Consider the following 16,895-nt stretch of genomic DNA (forward strand, 5'->3'; position numbering starts at 1 on the left):
GCGCGCGCACCCTCCCCACTGGTAGTGTAGAAAAAATCTCCCACAAGGGATTTCATATGGATGGTGGTGCGTGTATGTGTATATCATGGTTAGAAAATATGGGGAGGCTTTCCATGCTATGCCCATACATTGCATCACCCCCTATGAATTGGTGAAAAAACCCTCCCCGCCGCCAACTCATGGGGTTCGGCGAAGTGAAGACGAGACAAAGTCTAATTGTGTTCGAAGATGGTGTTACAATCACTCACCCCCGTAATTTGGGCCAGAAGTGCCGTTTATGTGACAAGTCACATGGTAGAAACTCGCCCCGAGGGTAGAGCCGCGATGTGATAACCTAGAACAAAGGCGAAACAAGCCACAATCCGAAATACAAGGCGAAACAAGCCAAGGCAAAACAAGTCACAATCCGAAATACAAATCAAAACAAAACAACAAAACAACAAAACCTCTCATGAGGAACACAACACAGAAAGAAACAAGATCAAGTTCCTCATGAGAGGTCTGGTGAAGAGAAATGGGTTTAGCGCGGTTTTACGCTAATTTAACGACAAAGTGATACCAAAAAGTGCTAAATTAACGTGAATTCTCGTTAATTTCATCGTAAATGCGCCAGAACCCGTCTTACTCCTACTACTGCTGAGCCCTTACCAGAACTGTTTCAAGGCTTCGACGTTCAGTCAACGAATATCGATTCGATGAGGTAAGGGCATTCCATATGAACGGATGACTATACATTTATTTCAAAATGAATGTTAGAACCCGTAATTTGCCATCCAGAAAACACGAGTGAGGACAATATTAAGGCTGTGAATATATTACTCATTTTTAAAATATAGTTTTAAAATGTTTCACTTCTGAGAACAATTATCACAAGTATGCATTACATCTTCAAGTCTGTTAGAGATATAAAACTGCCTGAAAATCGATCCGTAGATGTCAGCAGGATCGATCGAAGTTGAGACTTTACGCGACGTGTGGCGGCTCAGTTACGCTAATGGGCTTTTGACAGGATAGTTTAATTTATGGATAAGTTTAAATAAGACCAGTTTCCTCTTTAGTTCAACCCACGGATAGAAGATGAATCAAACAGGAAAGGGTCCAAGTCGGTTGCGTTTCCAAATGTTACTGGCTTTGCTAGTTCACTTCGTTGAGGGTAAGAGAAAAATCCTAATAATATTTTGCCATGCTTTTCTCGTTAAATTGAAGACGTAGAGAGTCTAGGGTTATTAAAAATTCAACACTGAAACGCAGTTAAGAAACATACTTTTCGTGAAACGAACGCGAAATTTTCGACCAAGTGTAAATACAGCAAAAGGAAATTTTCTTTATCGTAAATAATTTCGTATCGCTGGATCCATTTTCCTTAAATCTTTTTTCGCTTTTCCTGCTATAAAGAGGAAGTCTTCGTGACTGGTTAATGATTTTGATTGCAACATATGATTGTAATATTTGATCCTCTAGTGAACTATTTGTTTTGACACGGTTGGTCGTTTAAAGCTAGTATTTGTCATTCAGGAAATAGCAACTGCCTTTAAACTTGATCTGTTTAAATCTAAAATCATTATCGTCGGCAAGGATCGTACTACTAAAGCTCTCTTCGAAGCTTCATAAGTTTTGCGGCATCAACATCTCCCTCGAGCTGTATTTCGCCGCTCTGATTCAGATCTACTTTCGTTCTCGTATCTTATGCTATTTAACTCCAGCGAAATCCCATTAGTTAAGGACCCGCTCCAATTTATAATCCTTCATCCAAAGCTAACGCAGTTTGTTTCAAAATTTTCTGTTTTGAACAGAAATAATCCCAAACTTGGAACATCAAATCGATTTTTCTCGTTATTTATTTAAAAAGGAGCTTTAAATTGACTGTCTGTGGTCAAAAGCGGAGGCTACTTTTCCAAAATGTTCTAGTTACTTTCGCCCCAAAATTCTAAGGAAAGAACTGTCAGTTGTTACGTAATTTGAAGATAGGCTCCTAAAAAAAAGGAAATGGAAATATTAGACCAACAAAAAGGCTATTTATATATTTGGAAATGCATGCAATGTCTGCAGAAGATAGACGCCATGCCTATGTCTACACGATTTGACATCACACCAATTATGTTTCCTATTATTATAATAATGTTACAGGCGGTATTAGATTGGAAAAGATATGTGAAGTGAATCTTACATTTGTGGGCTCTTCTGTAAAGATAAATCTCGAATGTGATATCAATTAATAAATTATTAAGATTTCTTTTACGTTGCATTAGGAGAGATATATTCCATTTGGTGAGTAGACGTAAAGAATGAGACTGGTTTAATTTGTATCTGAAGGGCAATTTGCATGTTATCTGATCGCATGATGTTATTTTCAAATGAATCAAGGATAATTTTCGATATGGTTTAAGTTAGTGCCTGACGTTTACAAATACACAGGCATGGCATCTAAAATGAGCAATGATCAATGAATTGTATAGGGAATCTGCTTTTTGATGCAGGAAGACGTAACATTGCATTGATTCTACAGTAAATAGAGGACTTATCGGAGTACAGTGTAGGAAACAGATTTCTATAGATGCTACCTACAATGTATCAATTGTTTTGCATAGTTTTATGTAAAATTTAACAGAACTTTTTGGCTGCTGCGATAGACGTTCTGCTATTTGATTGTCATATGGATTAAATTTATTTCGCAGTCCTTCAACGAAAGATTAATTAATGCAGTCAGACATTTTTCTACAATTTGTGGAGTCGTGTTAATCTGATTTGTGTTTGTTTGTTTTCTTTTTTTATAATTTGTGATATCTAAGATGGTCAAAAATTGAGAAGTTGTGAAATTTATTGGATCATTTGTGAAACTTCCCTAACTGATGAATACCAGCCTTTACTTAACACTGATTTAAAAATGAATTGTAAAGGCCATAGTCCGGAAGCCAAGACTGGAAAATTGAGGTTTACCACAACCCACGAGTTAAAAAAGGTTTGATAGTAGGTTTTGAGAGAGGAATACTTGCTGATTATCGCTAGGTAGTTTGTAAAGTCAAATTGTGATATAGGTTTTGAGTTAAGAGGGTGTTTTCGTGGATAAACCACCGTTTAGCATGAAAAAGAGGCTGACTTATAAAACGGGATTCCCTTACCTTGACCATGATTTTAAGACTGGACTTCTTATGTGAAGTTAGTTTCATAACAGAAACTTTGCTTACTCTATAAATCCGTGAAACATGTACCGTGACTGATCACGTGACTCTGAATATGCAGAAACACTCCTAGGTAAATACTAATTACTATAGTTTACTTTCATTTACAAACATTTGCCTATCATCACAAGGGAAGAACGAACGTTTTTGTGTTAGAAAAGATAAATTTGCACTAAATTCTTATGTAAAAACTAGAATTGCTCTTTTAAAGTAAAGTTTAAATGGATTTTAAAGAGTTATCCTCTCAGCATGAAAACGAGGCTAAATAGTGGGTAGACCCTTTTCGCTTTCTTTTTCCACAAGATAATCATTAAGAATTATGAAATTGTGTGACAAATCGTCTTAGAGTTATCCTTATTGTTTTTGATAGGTCTATAATCGTCCATTTCATTCTTTTTATCAGAAAATCGGAAAAGGACAGTTTTTCTCTAAAAACAAACTGAGACTTCACTCATACTCTTATGTTATGGGATACATCGCGATGAGTCTTGCACTTAACTTATTACTAATACTTCATAGAGCAATTTGCAACTTTTAGAAGCTGCTACTTTGTAAGTTATGGAACAGTGTAAATCTGCCGAGGCACAAACTTAGTTTCATTGTTCAATCATCACAATCAGAATCCCTGACATCATCTTCCTCCCATTGTATCCCGTGTGGATTGCGACATGTTTTCTCTGCCATAGAAGTGCAGGCCTCGGCGAAGGAAAGACCGAAATTGGCGCAGGAACAGTTGTATCGACACTGAGACCTCGTGCAAGGGCAAGTGGTCACTTCGTCTTCTTGCTCTTCTTGTCCCAGACGACCAAGACTTCCCTGGTGCACTTGGCTTCGAATCCTTGCTTTCCATGCTTTTGTCTTACCAATCCCTGAGATTGAACTATTGCTGTCACATCCGGTGAGAGCATGAAAGGCAGGTAAAGCAGCAAGAACCCTGTCTCCAAGCTTCTGGAAAACATCATGAACTGGTACAAAATGCATTTGATCTTCAACACCGGCGAGGAACCACAGCTCTTTCGGTGATGTTTAATGCTCGTAAAGTGGGTTGCACTCAAAACAAGAACGTATGTGTCAGGTAATCGGATGATGATTCTTGTTTCAGAGCTCGCAGTGTACCTAGCATGAAACAACATGCGGGTATCTGCTTCTTCGTGACTGGACGGAAGATCTGCAACATCACCATGGGAATCTCTCGTGGTAGCCACACATCGCCTTCCATCCTTGACTGCTCCTGCGACGATCAGTTTGGTATTCTCCGTGAGCCTCCCCTCGTCAAAACTGCATATAACCTTTGATAGGATGTCACACAAGTTCTCCTTGTTCTTGGGGTTGTTAATGTACTTGGCTCATTGCTTAGGAACTAATGTCGAAGGTCCATCAATAATTAATTCCAGTGCACCTAAACCCCCCCCCCCCCTCTTAATCGCTCACCAGCTTTGACATCTCAAAGTACCGGTCAAAAACGACATGAGCGCAGTCACACTTGCGGGTGGACAGGGGTGAAGAAGAGATGCTGTAATACTTTGCAGCCAGTTCACCAACGTAGTTGCACCACCCGACTTCGTCATCTGGACAACAGCCATTCCATCTATAAGGTATACCGTGTTCTCAGGAGGTGCTTGAAGTCGAGAGACGACTTTGACAAGCTTCTCTATGATGTTAGCTAATTAGCACTTGGCGTTTTTTCTAAGAGTCTCATCTTGATGGGCGAGTGCACATGGTATGGGTGACAACTCATAGGTCATAACTTCCATTAGATTTATTTGACGCACATTGGAAACAATTAGGAGCCTTCCAAAGAGGTCCCTGTCGGCACTGATTGTGACGATCTTATCTTCTGAGGCCTTCATATTCACCTTCTTCGTCATCGAACAAAAGGTCCTGACCTTTAGGTTGGGAATAGGTTCTCAAAAACTAGCATCATTGGTATTCAATTGCTCCTCTATAAACTCCGTCATCTTCTCTTCACCTTTTCTTCGGCAAGCAAGAAGAGATTCTGCAATCAGTTCTGTGGTAAAACAACGCCCGTAGCAACATTTACAAGGGAATGTATTTCTTCTATATTGAAGGGCAGGCGGTGTGCGCACTCCGATTACGTTGCATTGTGGTAGCGTCATTTTCAATATGGTGGTAAAGGCGGTATAAATGGGCAGAGTTTAACTGAATATTTCGTACAAGTTAGGCCGTTTCTTTTTCGTTTCGCTATAGGTGAATATAATTTGATATATTCTGGACGTGTAGAAGTATTTTTCGTGCGTGTTTGTCGCGTATTGTGTCGTTCTCAAGGACACACGCAAGCACTGTTTTTTTAGCATGTAATTTGAGACCGGTTTTCGGGAAAGTCAAATTCGTTGTACGTCATAGTTTGTAGCCTTTCAAAGATTTTACGGCCGCTTTGATCCTTCTTCAACAGCTCTGATCAAACGCGCTCAAACGCGCTCCAACGGTATAAATGTTTTATGCATTTTAAGTGATGGTGTTTGAGGCCCTTTTGTGGAGCGAAAAGGCCCATTGTTGCGTGTAGTGTGTTGCGTTACATGGCGTTACTACTGCAAGGACAGCTATCAATCGTGTTGTAAATCTACTTTCCTAAGCGAAGGAAAATTAACTAATCGCGAGTGTGGTGGGGTAAATCCTCTATCTTGATTATTGAATGGAGGACAGTTTAATTAGAGCAATGAAAAGAGTCACTTGGTCAATGAAAACCTCTACCTTGCGTGAGGCGACACGCTGGAAAGCAAAAGGCAGTCGACTGTTGAAAGGTGTTGATGTGCGTCTCTTACCATTTGCTAGCGCTTTTCAATCTTCTACCCTCAAAGTTTAGGTCTTATTAGGATAACTCGTGATGATCTTTCTTTGCGATGTGATGATAAGGGTCAGTATTGAGGTGTCATTTCCCCATCTTTATGTTCTTGAGGTTTGGCAAGGCCGGATGAGATTGTGTTACAAAGGCAATATTTTCTTCGGTGCGCGCGCTATTTTCTTTGTGTCAGAGTGTTCTCTCCTTAAGTAATAACTCTAGAGATACATTTCTCAGAACCCTCATCTAATTTTCCTCTATTAATAGTAATAATAATAATAAGAATAATAACAATAATAAAAGATTTATACCGCGCCAGTATCCTACTGTTCAAAGGCGCCTACAAAAACTTTAACATTAACACTTAAGACAGCTAATATTAATTATAAAAGGCTTTTCTAAAAAGTAAAAGTTTTTAATCTACTTTTAAAAACAGACAGAGACTGAGCATTTCTAATTTCACGTGGCAAAGCATTCCATAATGATGGTGCTGCTACAGAGAAGAATCTTGCGCCATATGTTTTCAAGTTATAGGATGGAGAAACCAGAAGGTGCTTGGGTGATGAGCGTAGTTGACGCGATGGGGTGTAAGATGTAAGCAAATCACAAATGTACGACGGTGCCAAGTTGTTAAGTGCCTTGTAGGTTATAAGTAAAATCTTAAAAATAATACGTTGATTAACGGGAAGCCAATGAAGATTGAAAATAAGAGGCGTAATGTGATCATGCTTTTTTGTAAGTGGGACGAGGCGCGCCGCGGCATTCTGGACGTGTTGTAGCTTTTTTATAGTGTAGGCTGGTAAGCCATACAAAAGGGAATTACAGTAATCCAGCTTCGAAGATACAAACATATGAACCAGCAATTCAGTAGTGGTCGCTGAAAGATATTTCCTGATATAGCTAATATTTCACAAATGATAAAATGAAGATTTGCAAATGTCAGTAATATGATCCTTAAAGCAAAAATGGCTGTCGAACATAGTGCCGATATTCCTCGCCGATATTCTCAAAGGGTATTTTGAAACTCTGTACGCTTTTACTAAACGTGGAGCGCGACAATATTTGTTCTTAGGAGGCTTGGGGCTTCTCCTTTTACAAATCCCGTACTTATCCTTGGTGGAAAAAGTTCGTGTATTACAAGGTCTCTGTCTCTTTAATGTGCGTTTGCATATCAAAGGTCAATTCCCTGTTAAATAACTCGCTTCTAGGAAATTCAATATAATTTCTGACTCTGAAATCATTCATCGTGCGCTGTCAGTTGTGAGTTTAACTGTTGCCAATTGTGTCGAGATTCTTTGGCAGATTTCAGTTAATCTTCGAATCTTTCTGAATAACGTCAGTTGCCTCCTAAGAACGAATTCGTCACGGAGGAATGACAGGAGTCTCGCAGGCTCGTCAAACGTTTTAACTTTCGAAGGAACGGCAACAGACAGTGAATCTCCATTACAATCCACGTATATTCGCGCTATCTCGCTGCCACCAGAGAAGTTCACTGCAACGCGTCAAGATGCAAATGACTCAATTTTTGTTTTACGACTATGATGCAACGCAATCAAAGTGCACACACTGCCTGATTCAAGGGGTTGGACATCAGTCTTGATGAACAACAACTTGTCAGCCTCCTTACATGTGCATCCTCTTTGTCTCGCTTGACTCTTTGTGGAGGAGCCTCCTTATGACTAGCCTGATTGTCTTCGATATCACTGTACATCTCTCCTAGGGAGGTTGTGACTGATGCACGTTCGTGAGCAGTAAGGAGCCACCTTTCGAGGGAAGCACGGCTTTTGGAGATTCTTACTATGCCCTCCTTGGACTTCGAATCCGCGTTGATAGACTGCTCGAGAGTCAAATAGCTCCAAGTCAATTTAAAATAACTATGCTAATAAGTATATCGCTTTAATATCAGTTCATATAGCAACTCTTTTAAGGAAATCCGAAACAGAAAGCGAAAAGGGTCTACCCACTATCTAGCCTCTTTTTCATGTTGAGAGGATAACTCTTTCAAATCCATTTAAACTTTACTTTGAAAGAGCAGTTCTAGTTTTTACATAAGAATTTAGTGCAAATTTATCTTTTCTAACACAAAAACGTTCGTTCTTCCCTCGAGATGATAGGCTAATGTTTGTAAATGAAAGTAAACTATAGTAATTAGCACTTACCTAAGAGTCATGACAAGAAGGAAAATGCATGCACTGTAAGTATCTCCCGTTGTCCCATACAAAGCCTTAAAAAAGTTTTCTAAGGCTTTGTATGGGACAACGGGAGGTACTTAGAGTGCACGCATTTTCCGTCCTGCCATGTTTTTGCATATTTAGAGTCACATGACCAGTCACGGTACATATTCTACGGATTTATAGAGTGAGCAAAGTTCCTAATATGAAAAACTGACTTCACACGAGAAGTCTAGTTTTAAAATCATGGTCAGAAGGCTAGGGAATCCTGTGAAATAAGTCAGCCTCGTTTTAATGCTGAACAGTGCTTTATCCACGAAAACACCCTCTTAACTCAAAACCTGTATCCCAATTTGACTTTACAAACTATCTAGCGTTAATCAACAGGTCTTCCTGTATCTAAACCTACTATCAAACCTTATCTAACTCGTGGGTTATACGAAACCTCAATTTTCCAGTCCTGGCTTCCGGACTACCAGGTTTACAACAAAATTCTACCGCTTTTCAGAAACTTACTCCTCTAACATGGTCTACGAAATAATTGGAGACTGTAACTGTACTTGGAATGCAGCTGTTAGTAAATATTCAAGTATTGCAAGGGTTTCGAGTATAGAACAACTTTGTGACGCGCAAACCGAGTTATCCCTTGATTCTTCCCACTGGACTGCTTTAAGAATCAATGACAGAGGTTTGTTCCAATGGGGGCTTTCATCTAACAACTCAGTACAGGTACCCTTAGGGGGACTATTGGACGGTAGACAACCGCCCGACCGCTGTTACGCCATAAGTAAATCTGTGATGAAGCTGAAGTCGATGGACTGCAATATTGGACTCCCTGTTCTACTTTCTTATAACGGTGAGGTTCACCAACCTTTAAATATTGATATTTATAACATAATGATCAAAGTACGCAATCGGAAAGTATTTGCCCAACATTCCGCGTTGCCTTATCATGTTATAGAGCCAGGAAAGTGTGTTATATTGCAATTAGATCTTTCAAGTGCAGCTTATAATACTGTGCAAAAGTAATTTAAATGATTATCGTTGATAAACACGCTTAGTTCTTCCGATCTATCGCCGATATATCGCTCCATGTGCCTAAGAAGATTTTTTTAATAAAAAGTATTATTAAAAACTAGACATTGGATAATGCAATTCAAGACTTTTTATTGGCTTAGCCATTATGGTATATCAGCCAATATACCGTAATCTACAAATACGGCAAGCGTACGTGTCAGCTTAAAATTAAAAGGGAGCTAAAAATTTAATAAAATTTAAGAACTTAACTTAACGTTTTTAATAAAACAATTATTCCACTTGCTCTTGTTGGATATGAGATGATTATAACCAACTTGGCGCTACGCGCCTCGTTGGCTATCTATCAACTTATATCCAACGAGCGCTCGTAGAATAATTGTTAAATATCATATTATATGAGATGGGATGAGAATAAAGAAAAATTTAATTCAGGGATTATAAAAGAGGTTGATCCAAAACCAAACTCTAAATACCCCATTGCCAAGAATTCATTTTACTTATATACAGCTAATCTGCTTCGCGAGGATTCTCGGCCTGATTATTCACATGATTGCCGTCAGTATCTGGTAAGTACAACATCATGGCACATTTGGTGGTTTTATATTTGTGTACTTGTTAACCAACACTGACCAATATGGTGTTTTAATTTCGTAACTTCACCGAAAAAATCACTCTTTTCTTTTTAATCCAGCTTTCAAAGTGCGTGCAAAGCAAAGGAACTCGTTCAGACAGTCAGGTAAAATAAATCCCAACACTCCTGAAACAAATGTACTCTCACCCTCCCCCCCTCCAACCAAAACCAAGTACAAAATTACTTCTCACCTCTCATTTCAATGTAAACAAAGTACTTCCTTTTAGCAAGTACCATCTCACAATAGCAAATGATTTTTTTTTTATTTAAAAGCAGCTATATAATTGTTTATGCGTCTCCCGCTGCATCCACAGGCGTTAGAATACTCCTTGGCTTATGAAGAGCATGATGTAATGACGATCAGTAGCTGCCAAATCGAGGACACACTCCTGAACTGCTGTCAAACTTATTGTCGAGAAGGGAATTATACTTACACTTTAGAAATGGAATCTGGTCTTGGTAAGTATCAATGCACCGGCCAGATATTTAGATTTTTAACTTGTTTTGCGGAGAAAATTTATTTTTGTCTCTTTCGCTCTTCACTTAAACTTGGCTTTAAATCTCTCTCCATGATTATTAACAAAAAATCTACATTTTTGAATGACACGCTTGGTTGATTACCAAGGAAAAAATTCAGGAAAGCAGATGTTTTAAGCGCGAGGATTTTGGATTGCATGTTACGTTTCTTTTAAGGGCGAGTTGGGTGTAGTCGGTTGCTGTGGTAACAGTATGCCCCAAGGAAAGAACTAGGAACTCATTTTCAATGAAACTGCTGGATTTTGTGTTTACATGATGAAAATGTTTCTGAAAAGTTACCCGAAACATTCGGACAATTAATATCAAATTCCAAGACAGTTCATGTTAACTTTTAAACTTTCTCTTTTTCTTTGTTTTGAAAGGCGTTCCAGGATGGTGGCTGTCAGGTTGGCTGCCATCTTGGATGACTTTACGCCTTCTGTAGCCCTATAGCTATCGATGTACGGCTCCTTTTGTACGGTTCTTTTGACTCTATTTCTACGTTTTTATTTCCTTATTTTTTTACTGAAATTTCATAGATGCTAAAGTGAGGAAAGTACCTAAAGGAGTTTCAACTGATGTTGAAATCAGCTTTTATATGAATAACAACGGCAGTGAGAGCAACTTGGCCCAGGTTATTATTACCTACAAAGTGTTTAAAGACGCAGGTAGGTATGTGAAGTCCGTTCTGAATGCTTATATTCATGATCGGTTAGAGTTAAATAAATTACAAAGTGGTTTGATTTCAGTATGAAAACTATTATTGATATGTTAAATTTTTCCCCATTCCTTCAGGAAGAGTTATTGCAGTTCTATTGTGCCGCAAAGCACGAAATGAAACCAGTCTTTGGAATTATAACGGCAGTAGGTAAGAATTAATAAGTATTTCTTAAGAGAGTCGTTTCTAAGTGGAAGGCGAAAGGAAATTAGTTATTTACTGCTTTAATTGTTTGTTCAGTTCAATAGCGAGTCAAGGGAGAGCGTAAATGGGAGGAGCCAGGATACCGTGCTGGCAAACAATCCTCTCACTGGGACTTAATCTGTGGATAGCTCCATTCAACTTTAAAGTTTTCAGTTTGCAAGCTAGTTAACTTCAATAGATTCTGGAGGAAAAATTACAAGAAATGGTGGAAATGGCCCAGCAATGTTAAGATAGACTTGTGTGTTATTAGCTCGTGATATACTAATACGCACACAAGATTTAAGTGTTTTGTTATCTTTGTAGCAATACAACGATTTCTGATGTCGTTGGAGTTGTACTTGACCCTCCCCAGAATGAAACTATTCAAGATAAAATCATCATTTATTTTAGTCACAACGAGGTAAAATAGACCATATTGTGTTTTTAAATGTAGTTATCAGCAAGGTAATTTCGACCATTTGAATGGGGCTTATATTAGATGGAAAGTGCAGTTGTCATTTCTCACCATTACATCATTACGCTTCCTTTGGTAGCTGAGCATTGATTCAAAAATTATCGAAAGGCAATGCGTCTTCTGGAAGGAGGATTTCAAGTAGGTCAATTTAATTATTCAGTCATCTGTTAGATTTTGGGCATTTAGTATATGTGGAAGGTTCTTTCTTTATTTTTCTATTTCTTTCTTTCTTATCCATATTTTATCATCAAATCATTTTTAGCTCGACGAACAGCGGTTCGTGGTCAGGTGATGGCTGCACGGTACTGAATGATTCTTCGACGTTATCGACCGTTTGCAGTTGTAACCACCTCACGAATTTCGCAGTTCTAATGCAACACAAGGATATTGAGGTGTGATGTTGTAAATGTTTCATTTAATAGTCTTTGCCATCTCGGGAACTAAAAACAATAAAACTTCCTGCAAGAATTCAAGTTTATCGTGTGCCATATGCTTCGCTTACGCGCACTATCCTAATAGGCGTGCTTGGATACTGCATAGCAACACAAAACTGGAGAGCAAGCGCTCCAGTAAACAAACTCTCGTAAGAGGTCAAGCATATCTGGCTTTAGGCAATAGTTTTCTGTTCATTACGCTCAATCCTTCTGAAATATCTACGAAAACTGTAAGATATTTACTAAGTCTCTCGTTCGGACTCGATGTTTGGATGGAAAGCACAATATTTTTCTAGAAATCGTGAAAAAACTGTAACCAACAACCCGCTCGACGGCTAAGAAACATGGCGGCTTCGCAAGGTATGTACTTCAAAAAATATACTTTTTTCTGATTTTTTTCAGTTATTGGACTTCTAAAGTCTATGAAAATAAAATATTAGATCGAAAATAGCAATGGAGGGGAATTTTACGGCATTTTACGCCCGATTTCTTACGATATTATGAGAGTAATTATCGAGTCTTACATTGAGACTAAACGCAATGCTAAAATTCACTGTAGTTTTCGAAACTGCCGACGAGCCATCAGACCCTAAGAAGAGATCTTCGTACCTTGTTGTGTTCCCTTGTGTAACGGGGATTCTAGATATCATCCTGAATTAAAGTTACACCGCTTACCTGGCCAGGCAAAGGATGACCAAATGTGCATGGCTTTGTTGTAGTCCAGACAGAAAAGTTTATGATCTTGGTGCAGTAAATGATGGTCAGAATCCATTTGGCTTATTAGAAATAAAAGTTGTCAAAGAAGGTGAAACTTCATTTGACAATGTAAGACATCTAACTAAGGACCAGAACACTAACCAGTACAAACTGAAGACAACAGACATTCATTACTACCAGAGTCAGTGCCAGCTTGGACTCACAGGATTGGAATGGTGTGATTTTTTTTTAGTTACATTGATGACAATTTGTTTTTTACTCTAGAATTAATTTTGATCCAGTGTTCTTCCAGGAAGCAAAGGACAAAGTGGATAGTTTTTTCATTGTAGATGATGGCACATCAGAATCAAAAAAGTGGTATCCTTTGAGCCTCCTTATTGCTCTTTCAACATGTATTCTCAAACTTGTTATTGTCTTTGTTTTCTGAACATCTTGGGCAGAGAATTGTTCCAGACTTTCTAGAAACGGAGGGATATTTAGCTCCACCCCCTTCTCCCTCAGCAAATCTTCAATGTCAAACCTTTTGTCAGCCATGACCGAGTCCTCAGCCTCTAACAAATCTAGAATTCCACTGCACCTTGTGATTCCCTCATCACTTATCCCTCAAGTGTAGAGGCTAGAAACAAAACTAATAACTCCATAAGGGGTAATACCTATTTAACCTTGCAGTAAATGGTTTGAACCCGGGGGTAACATGTGAAGGTGTAGTGTGATCGTCCGGGTGAGTGTAGTCCTGAGAAGGACTGTTGTCGGTGGCAGTGACTGACGTTTCGACAACCTGTGCGAAAGTCATCATCAGAGTCAAGTGAGTGATTGTTGTCAGTAGAATGTTCTTATTCCAGTTCGTGTGAAATGATCGGTTGGTTTTGCCGTGATGTTATTGGCTGTAAGACTCAAGTGACGTAAGTCGTTCGTGATTGGTCTGTTTCGGTCTGTCGGTAAAGCCAGGTTGTTCTTTTTCGGTCGTTTGTGATGTTTATGTCGTGAATGAGTCGTTTGTATTTTTTAATGTAGTATTACTTTTATAAGCAGAATAAAGCTGTGACTGAAGTAGCAGTGAAATAGGTGTTTACACAAAAATCTCAGTACAATCTAATGTAACACGCGTGTTTGCATAAAGCCTTTTGAAACCTTCTGGCATATAGCTATTGACATCTTCCCTTAATGGCCAGATCACTTGACTCCCAAGAAAAAAATACGAAAAATTAGTCCGCAATCTCTTTAGCAACATTATCGGAAAAGATAATCACGGGCTTCGTGAATTGTTGCCTTGTGCCAACCATCCAAAGCACAATTTAAGACGTAACAGGCGTTTCGAAATCCCCCGGTGGAGGACAAACCGTTTTAAAAACACCTTCATGATGGCCTCCACCATTAAATATAACAACAACAGTTAATTTAACGACCGTTTCCTAGAAACCTATGTAGACAATGTAAATATAGCTTTTAAATATAGATAGGTTTTAGCTCATAGATTTTTTAATTGTTATAATTTTGAATATTCTTGTATACGTTATATAATATATTTATTTAATTACATTATTGTAATATACGCAATTCAGCCGCAAGGCTGCTAGGTATATTTAAATAAACTATCTATCTAACTATCTATCTATCTATCTAGTCCATGTGATCACTTTTCTGCAAACTGATGATCTGTGTATCTGAAACCTATGTGCTAAGTCCTGCTCAATTAACCAAGCTTGAGTCGCACACAAAACATAAACAACTCATCTTCAAGAAGCATATTTCTTGAACCTGGTCTACTAACTCTTTCACCGGAGGCATAACAATATGTCATTTGTGTAGCAAAAGGCTGCAGCAAACGCATAATTACTCTCATGATATCGTAAGAAATCGGGCGTAAAATGCCGTAAAATTCCACTCGGTTGCTATTTTTGATCTAATATTTTATTTTCATAGACTTTCGAAGTCCAATAACTAAAAAAAATCGAAAAAAGTATATTTTTTCAAGTACATACCTTGCGAAGCCGCCATGTTTTTTAGCCGTCGAGCGGGTTGTTAGTGACAGTGTTTTTTTACGATTTCGAGAAAAATATCATGCCTTCCATCCAAAAATCGAGTCCGAACGAGATACTTAGTAAATATCTTACAGTTTTCGTAGATAGTTCAAAAGGATTGAGCGTGATGAACAGAAAACTATTGTCTAAAGCCAGATATGCTTGACCTCTTACGAGAGTTTGTTTACTGGAGCGCTTGCTCTCCAGTTTTGTGTTGCCAAGCACGTGACCTCTAGCTGCAAAGGGCCTTTTGTATACGGTTGTTTGCAGTGCTCGTGATTGCATCTGGATTTTTTTTCTTTTTTTTTTTCGGAGCTTATTACTGCATTCTGCGTCTGTAACTACTGAATTTTGCCTTGGTTCATTCTTATCACACTGGCGTTTATACACCATGAGGTATACTTTCCTTCAAAGACAAGTCTGCTCGTATCAGATCGGGCTATGAATGCTTCATTTTTTTTCCAAACCATTTATGGAGAGAAATGAGTAAAGCGGGTTAGTTTCTAAAGAAAATGTGGTGCTACGTCGGTAGGGTAGTATTATAAGGTAATTCTGGGTTTATCAACTGAGTCGATAAAGAGTTTCAAAGCTGACGTTTCGAGCGTTAGCCGTTCGTCACTTAGGGAGAGGCTAATCACGGAGTTAGTAGAATGTCCAACGAAGCCCAAGCTTGTAAGTCATAATCTCTCAACCACTTTGTAATTATTATCTCATTTTCCACTTGTTTTCTTCTTTCCTTTTGATTCTCAGGAAAGTAAAATCCCACTGGAGCACAGAAGGGCATTGCTCATTATTACCTACGTTGGTTGCTCCTTGTCCCTCGTTGGAGAAGTACTGGTCATATTTGTTTATGTGACATTTATGTGAGTGTTGCTAAAAAAAAGGGAGAAAAAAGCTCTAGATCTAATAGTAACGCCGAAGTTTTGTTGCGCGGTAATGTCTTGTTTGAGCAATTTGTTTTAGGAAAAGATTAATTAGGAACCGTTCCACCAAAATTGGGACAATTATCTTCGTTTTTCTAAAGTTGAGGTGAGTATAGTTATTGTGGTTAATTTAAATCACCTTTAATATAAAAATGGAAGAGAAGCAGCGAAAGAACCTATCAATCTATTCTGTACTGTATCTTTCTTCCATTCTTTCTCAGTAGCGTTTGCTGCAGACTTCTGGAAGAGTGCTAAGTAAAATTTCGTGTTTATTCAATTTGTTGAATGCTTTTAAACAGGAAAATGAAAGCCGAAGGAATCCAAGTCAGGCTGAATCTTTCCACGGCTCTGTTTCTTGCTCAGCTAGTATTTTTATCCGGAATAGATGCTACGAGCAATAAGGTGAGAAAAAAAAAGTTTCATTTGTAGTCACATAATTCGTCGTTTTTTTACGATTAATTTCATCCTATGCGTAGTAAGCTTAGTCGTCTCGACCCTCAGAGAAGAAATTCCGCGCATTTTGTTTTGTTCGTTTAATGAATTTCAGCGAATTTCGGCGAATTGTCGCTAGAAGTAAATATCGCTTGCAAATTCGCCAAAGCAGAATGAATGTCACAAATGCCATACAACTTTTACTGCCGAATTTCTGGGAGAACTAAATTTCTTCATTTCACATCATTGAAAAGCCTTCGGCAAAGTTCGTGAATTTCGCTTTCATTACTTCCGAAGTCATGCACTATTGTCTATTTCTAGAAGACGAATTGCTTCTCATGTGAAGATAATTAGACTGTACTAGGACCAATTTTTATTTGAGATGTAGTACAAAGTCTTTTGGATTGATCTTTGCTTGGAGAATTTAACCATGATCTTATTCGGTCTCTCATTTCAGTCCGTGTGCATCTTAGTGGCTGTTTTACTCCATTACTTCTATCTGGCAGCGTTTGGATGGATGCTCTTAGAGGGAGTTTTTTTGTACATAATGATTGTGGAAGTATTCAGCACAGTGAACATGCGGTACCTCTATTTCGTTGGATGGGGTAAGAAACGTAATAATGTCATTGCTTTGGTGATGAAAATAATTGCGATGAT

At 38.4% G+C, this 16,895-nt stretch overlaps 1 protein-coding gene across 1 annotated transcript in view; it reads left to right on the forward strand.

The window, feature by feature from the left end:
* The first annotated feature begins 210 nt into the window (after positions 1-210).
* The window catches only part of LOC148740107 (adhesion G protein-coupled receptor D1-like), a 22,761-nt gene continuing 6,076 nt past the window's right edge, over positions 211-16,895 (forward strand). The window contains exons 1-14 of the mRNA XM_088748267.1: positions 211-700; positions 1,059-1,153; positions 8,659-9,006; positions 9,696-9,754; positions 9,880-9,924; positions 10,134-10,278; positions 10,875-11,003; positions 11,131-11,203; positions 11,561-11,657; positions 11,791-11,849; positions 11,974-12,103; positions 15,634-15,746; positions 16,106-16,208; positions 16,696-16,843. Of these exons, the coding sequence (XP_088604393.1) occupies positions 1,078-1,153; positions 8,659-9,006; positions 9,696-9,754; positions 9,880-9,924; positions 10,134-10,278; positions 10,875-11,003; positions 11,131-11,203; positions 11,561-11,657; positions 11,791-11,849; positions 11,974-12,103; positions 15,634-15,746; positions 16,106-16,208; positions 16,696-16,843 (1,525 nt within the window). The 5' untranslated portion in view covers positions 211-700; positions 1,059-1,077. The remainder of the gene's footprint in view (positions 701-1,058; positions 1,154-8,658; positions 9,007-9,695; positions 9,755-9,879; positions 9,925-10,133; positions 10,279-10,874; positions 11,004-11,130; positions 11,204-11,560; positions 11,658-11,790; positions 11,850-11,973; positions 12,104-15,633; positions 15,747-16,105; positions 16,209-16,695; positions 16,844-16,895) is intronic.

This window comes from Stylophora pistillata, chromosome 2 (genome assembly GCF_964205215.1).
Source record: "Stylophora pistillata chromosome 2, jaStyPist1.2, whole genome shotgun sequence".
NCBI lineage: Eukaryota > Metazoa > Cnidaria > Anthozoa > Scleractinia > Pocilloporidae > Stylophora > Stylophora pistillata.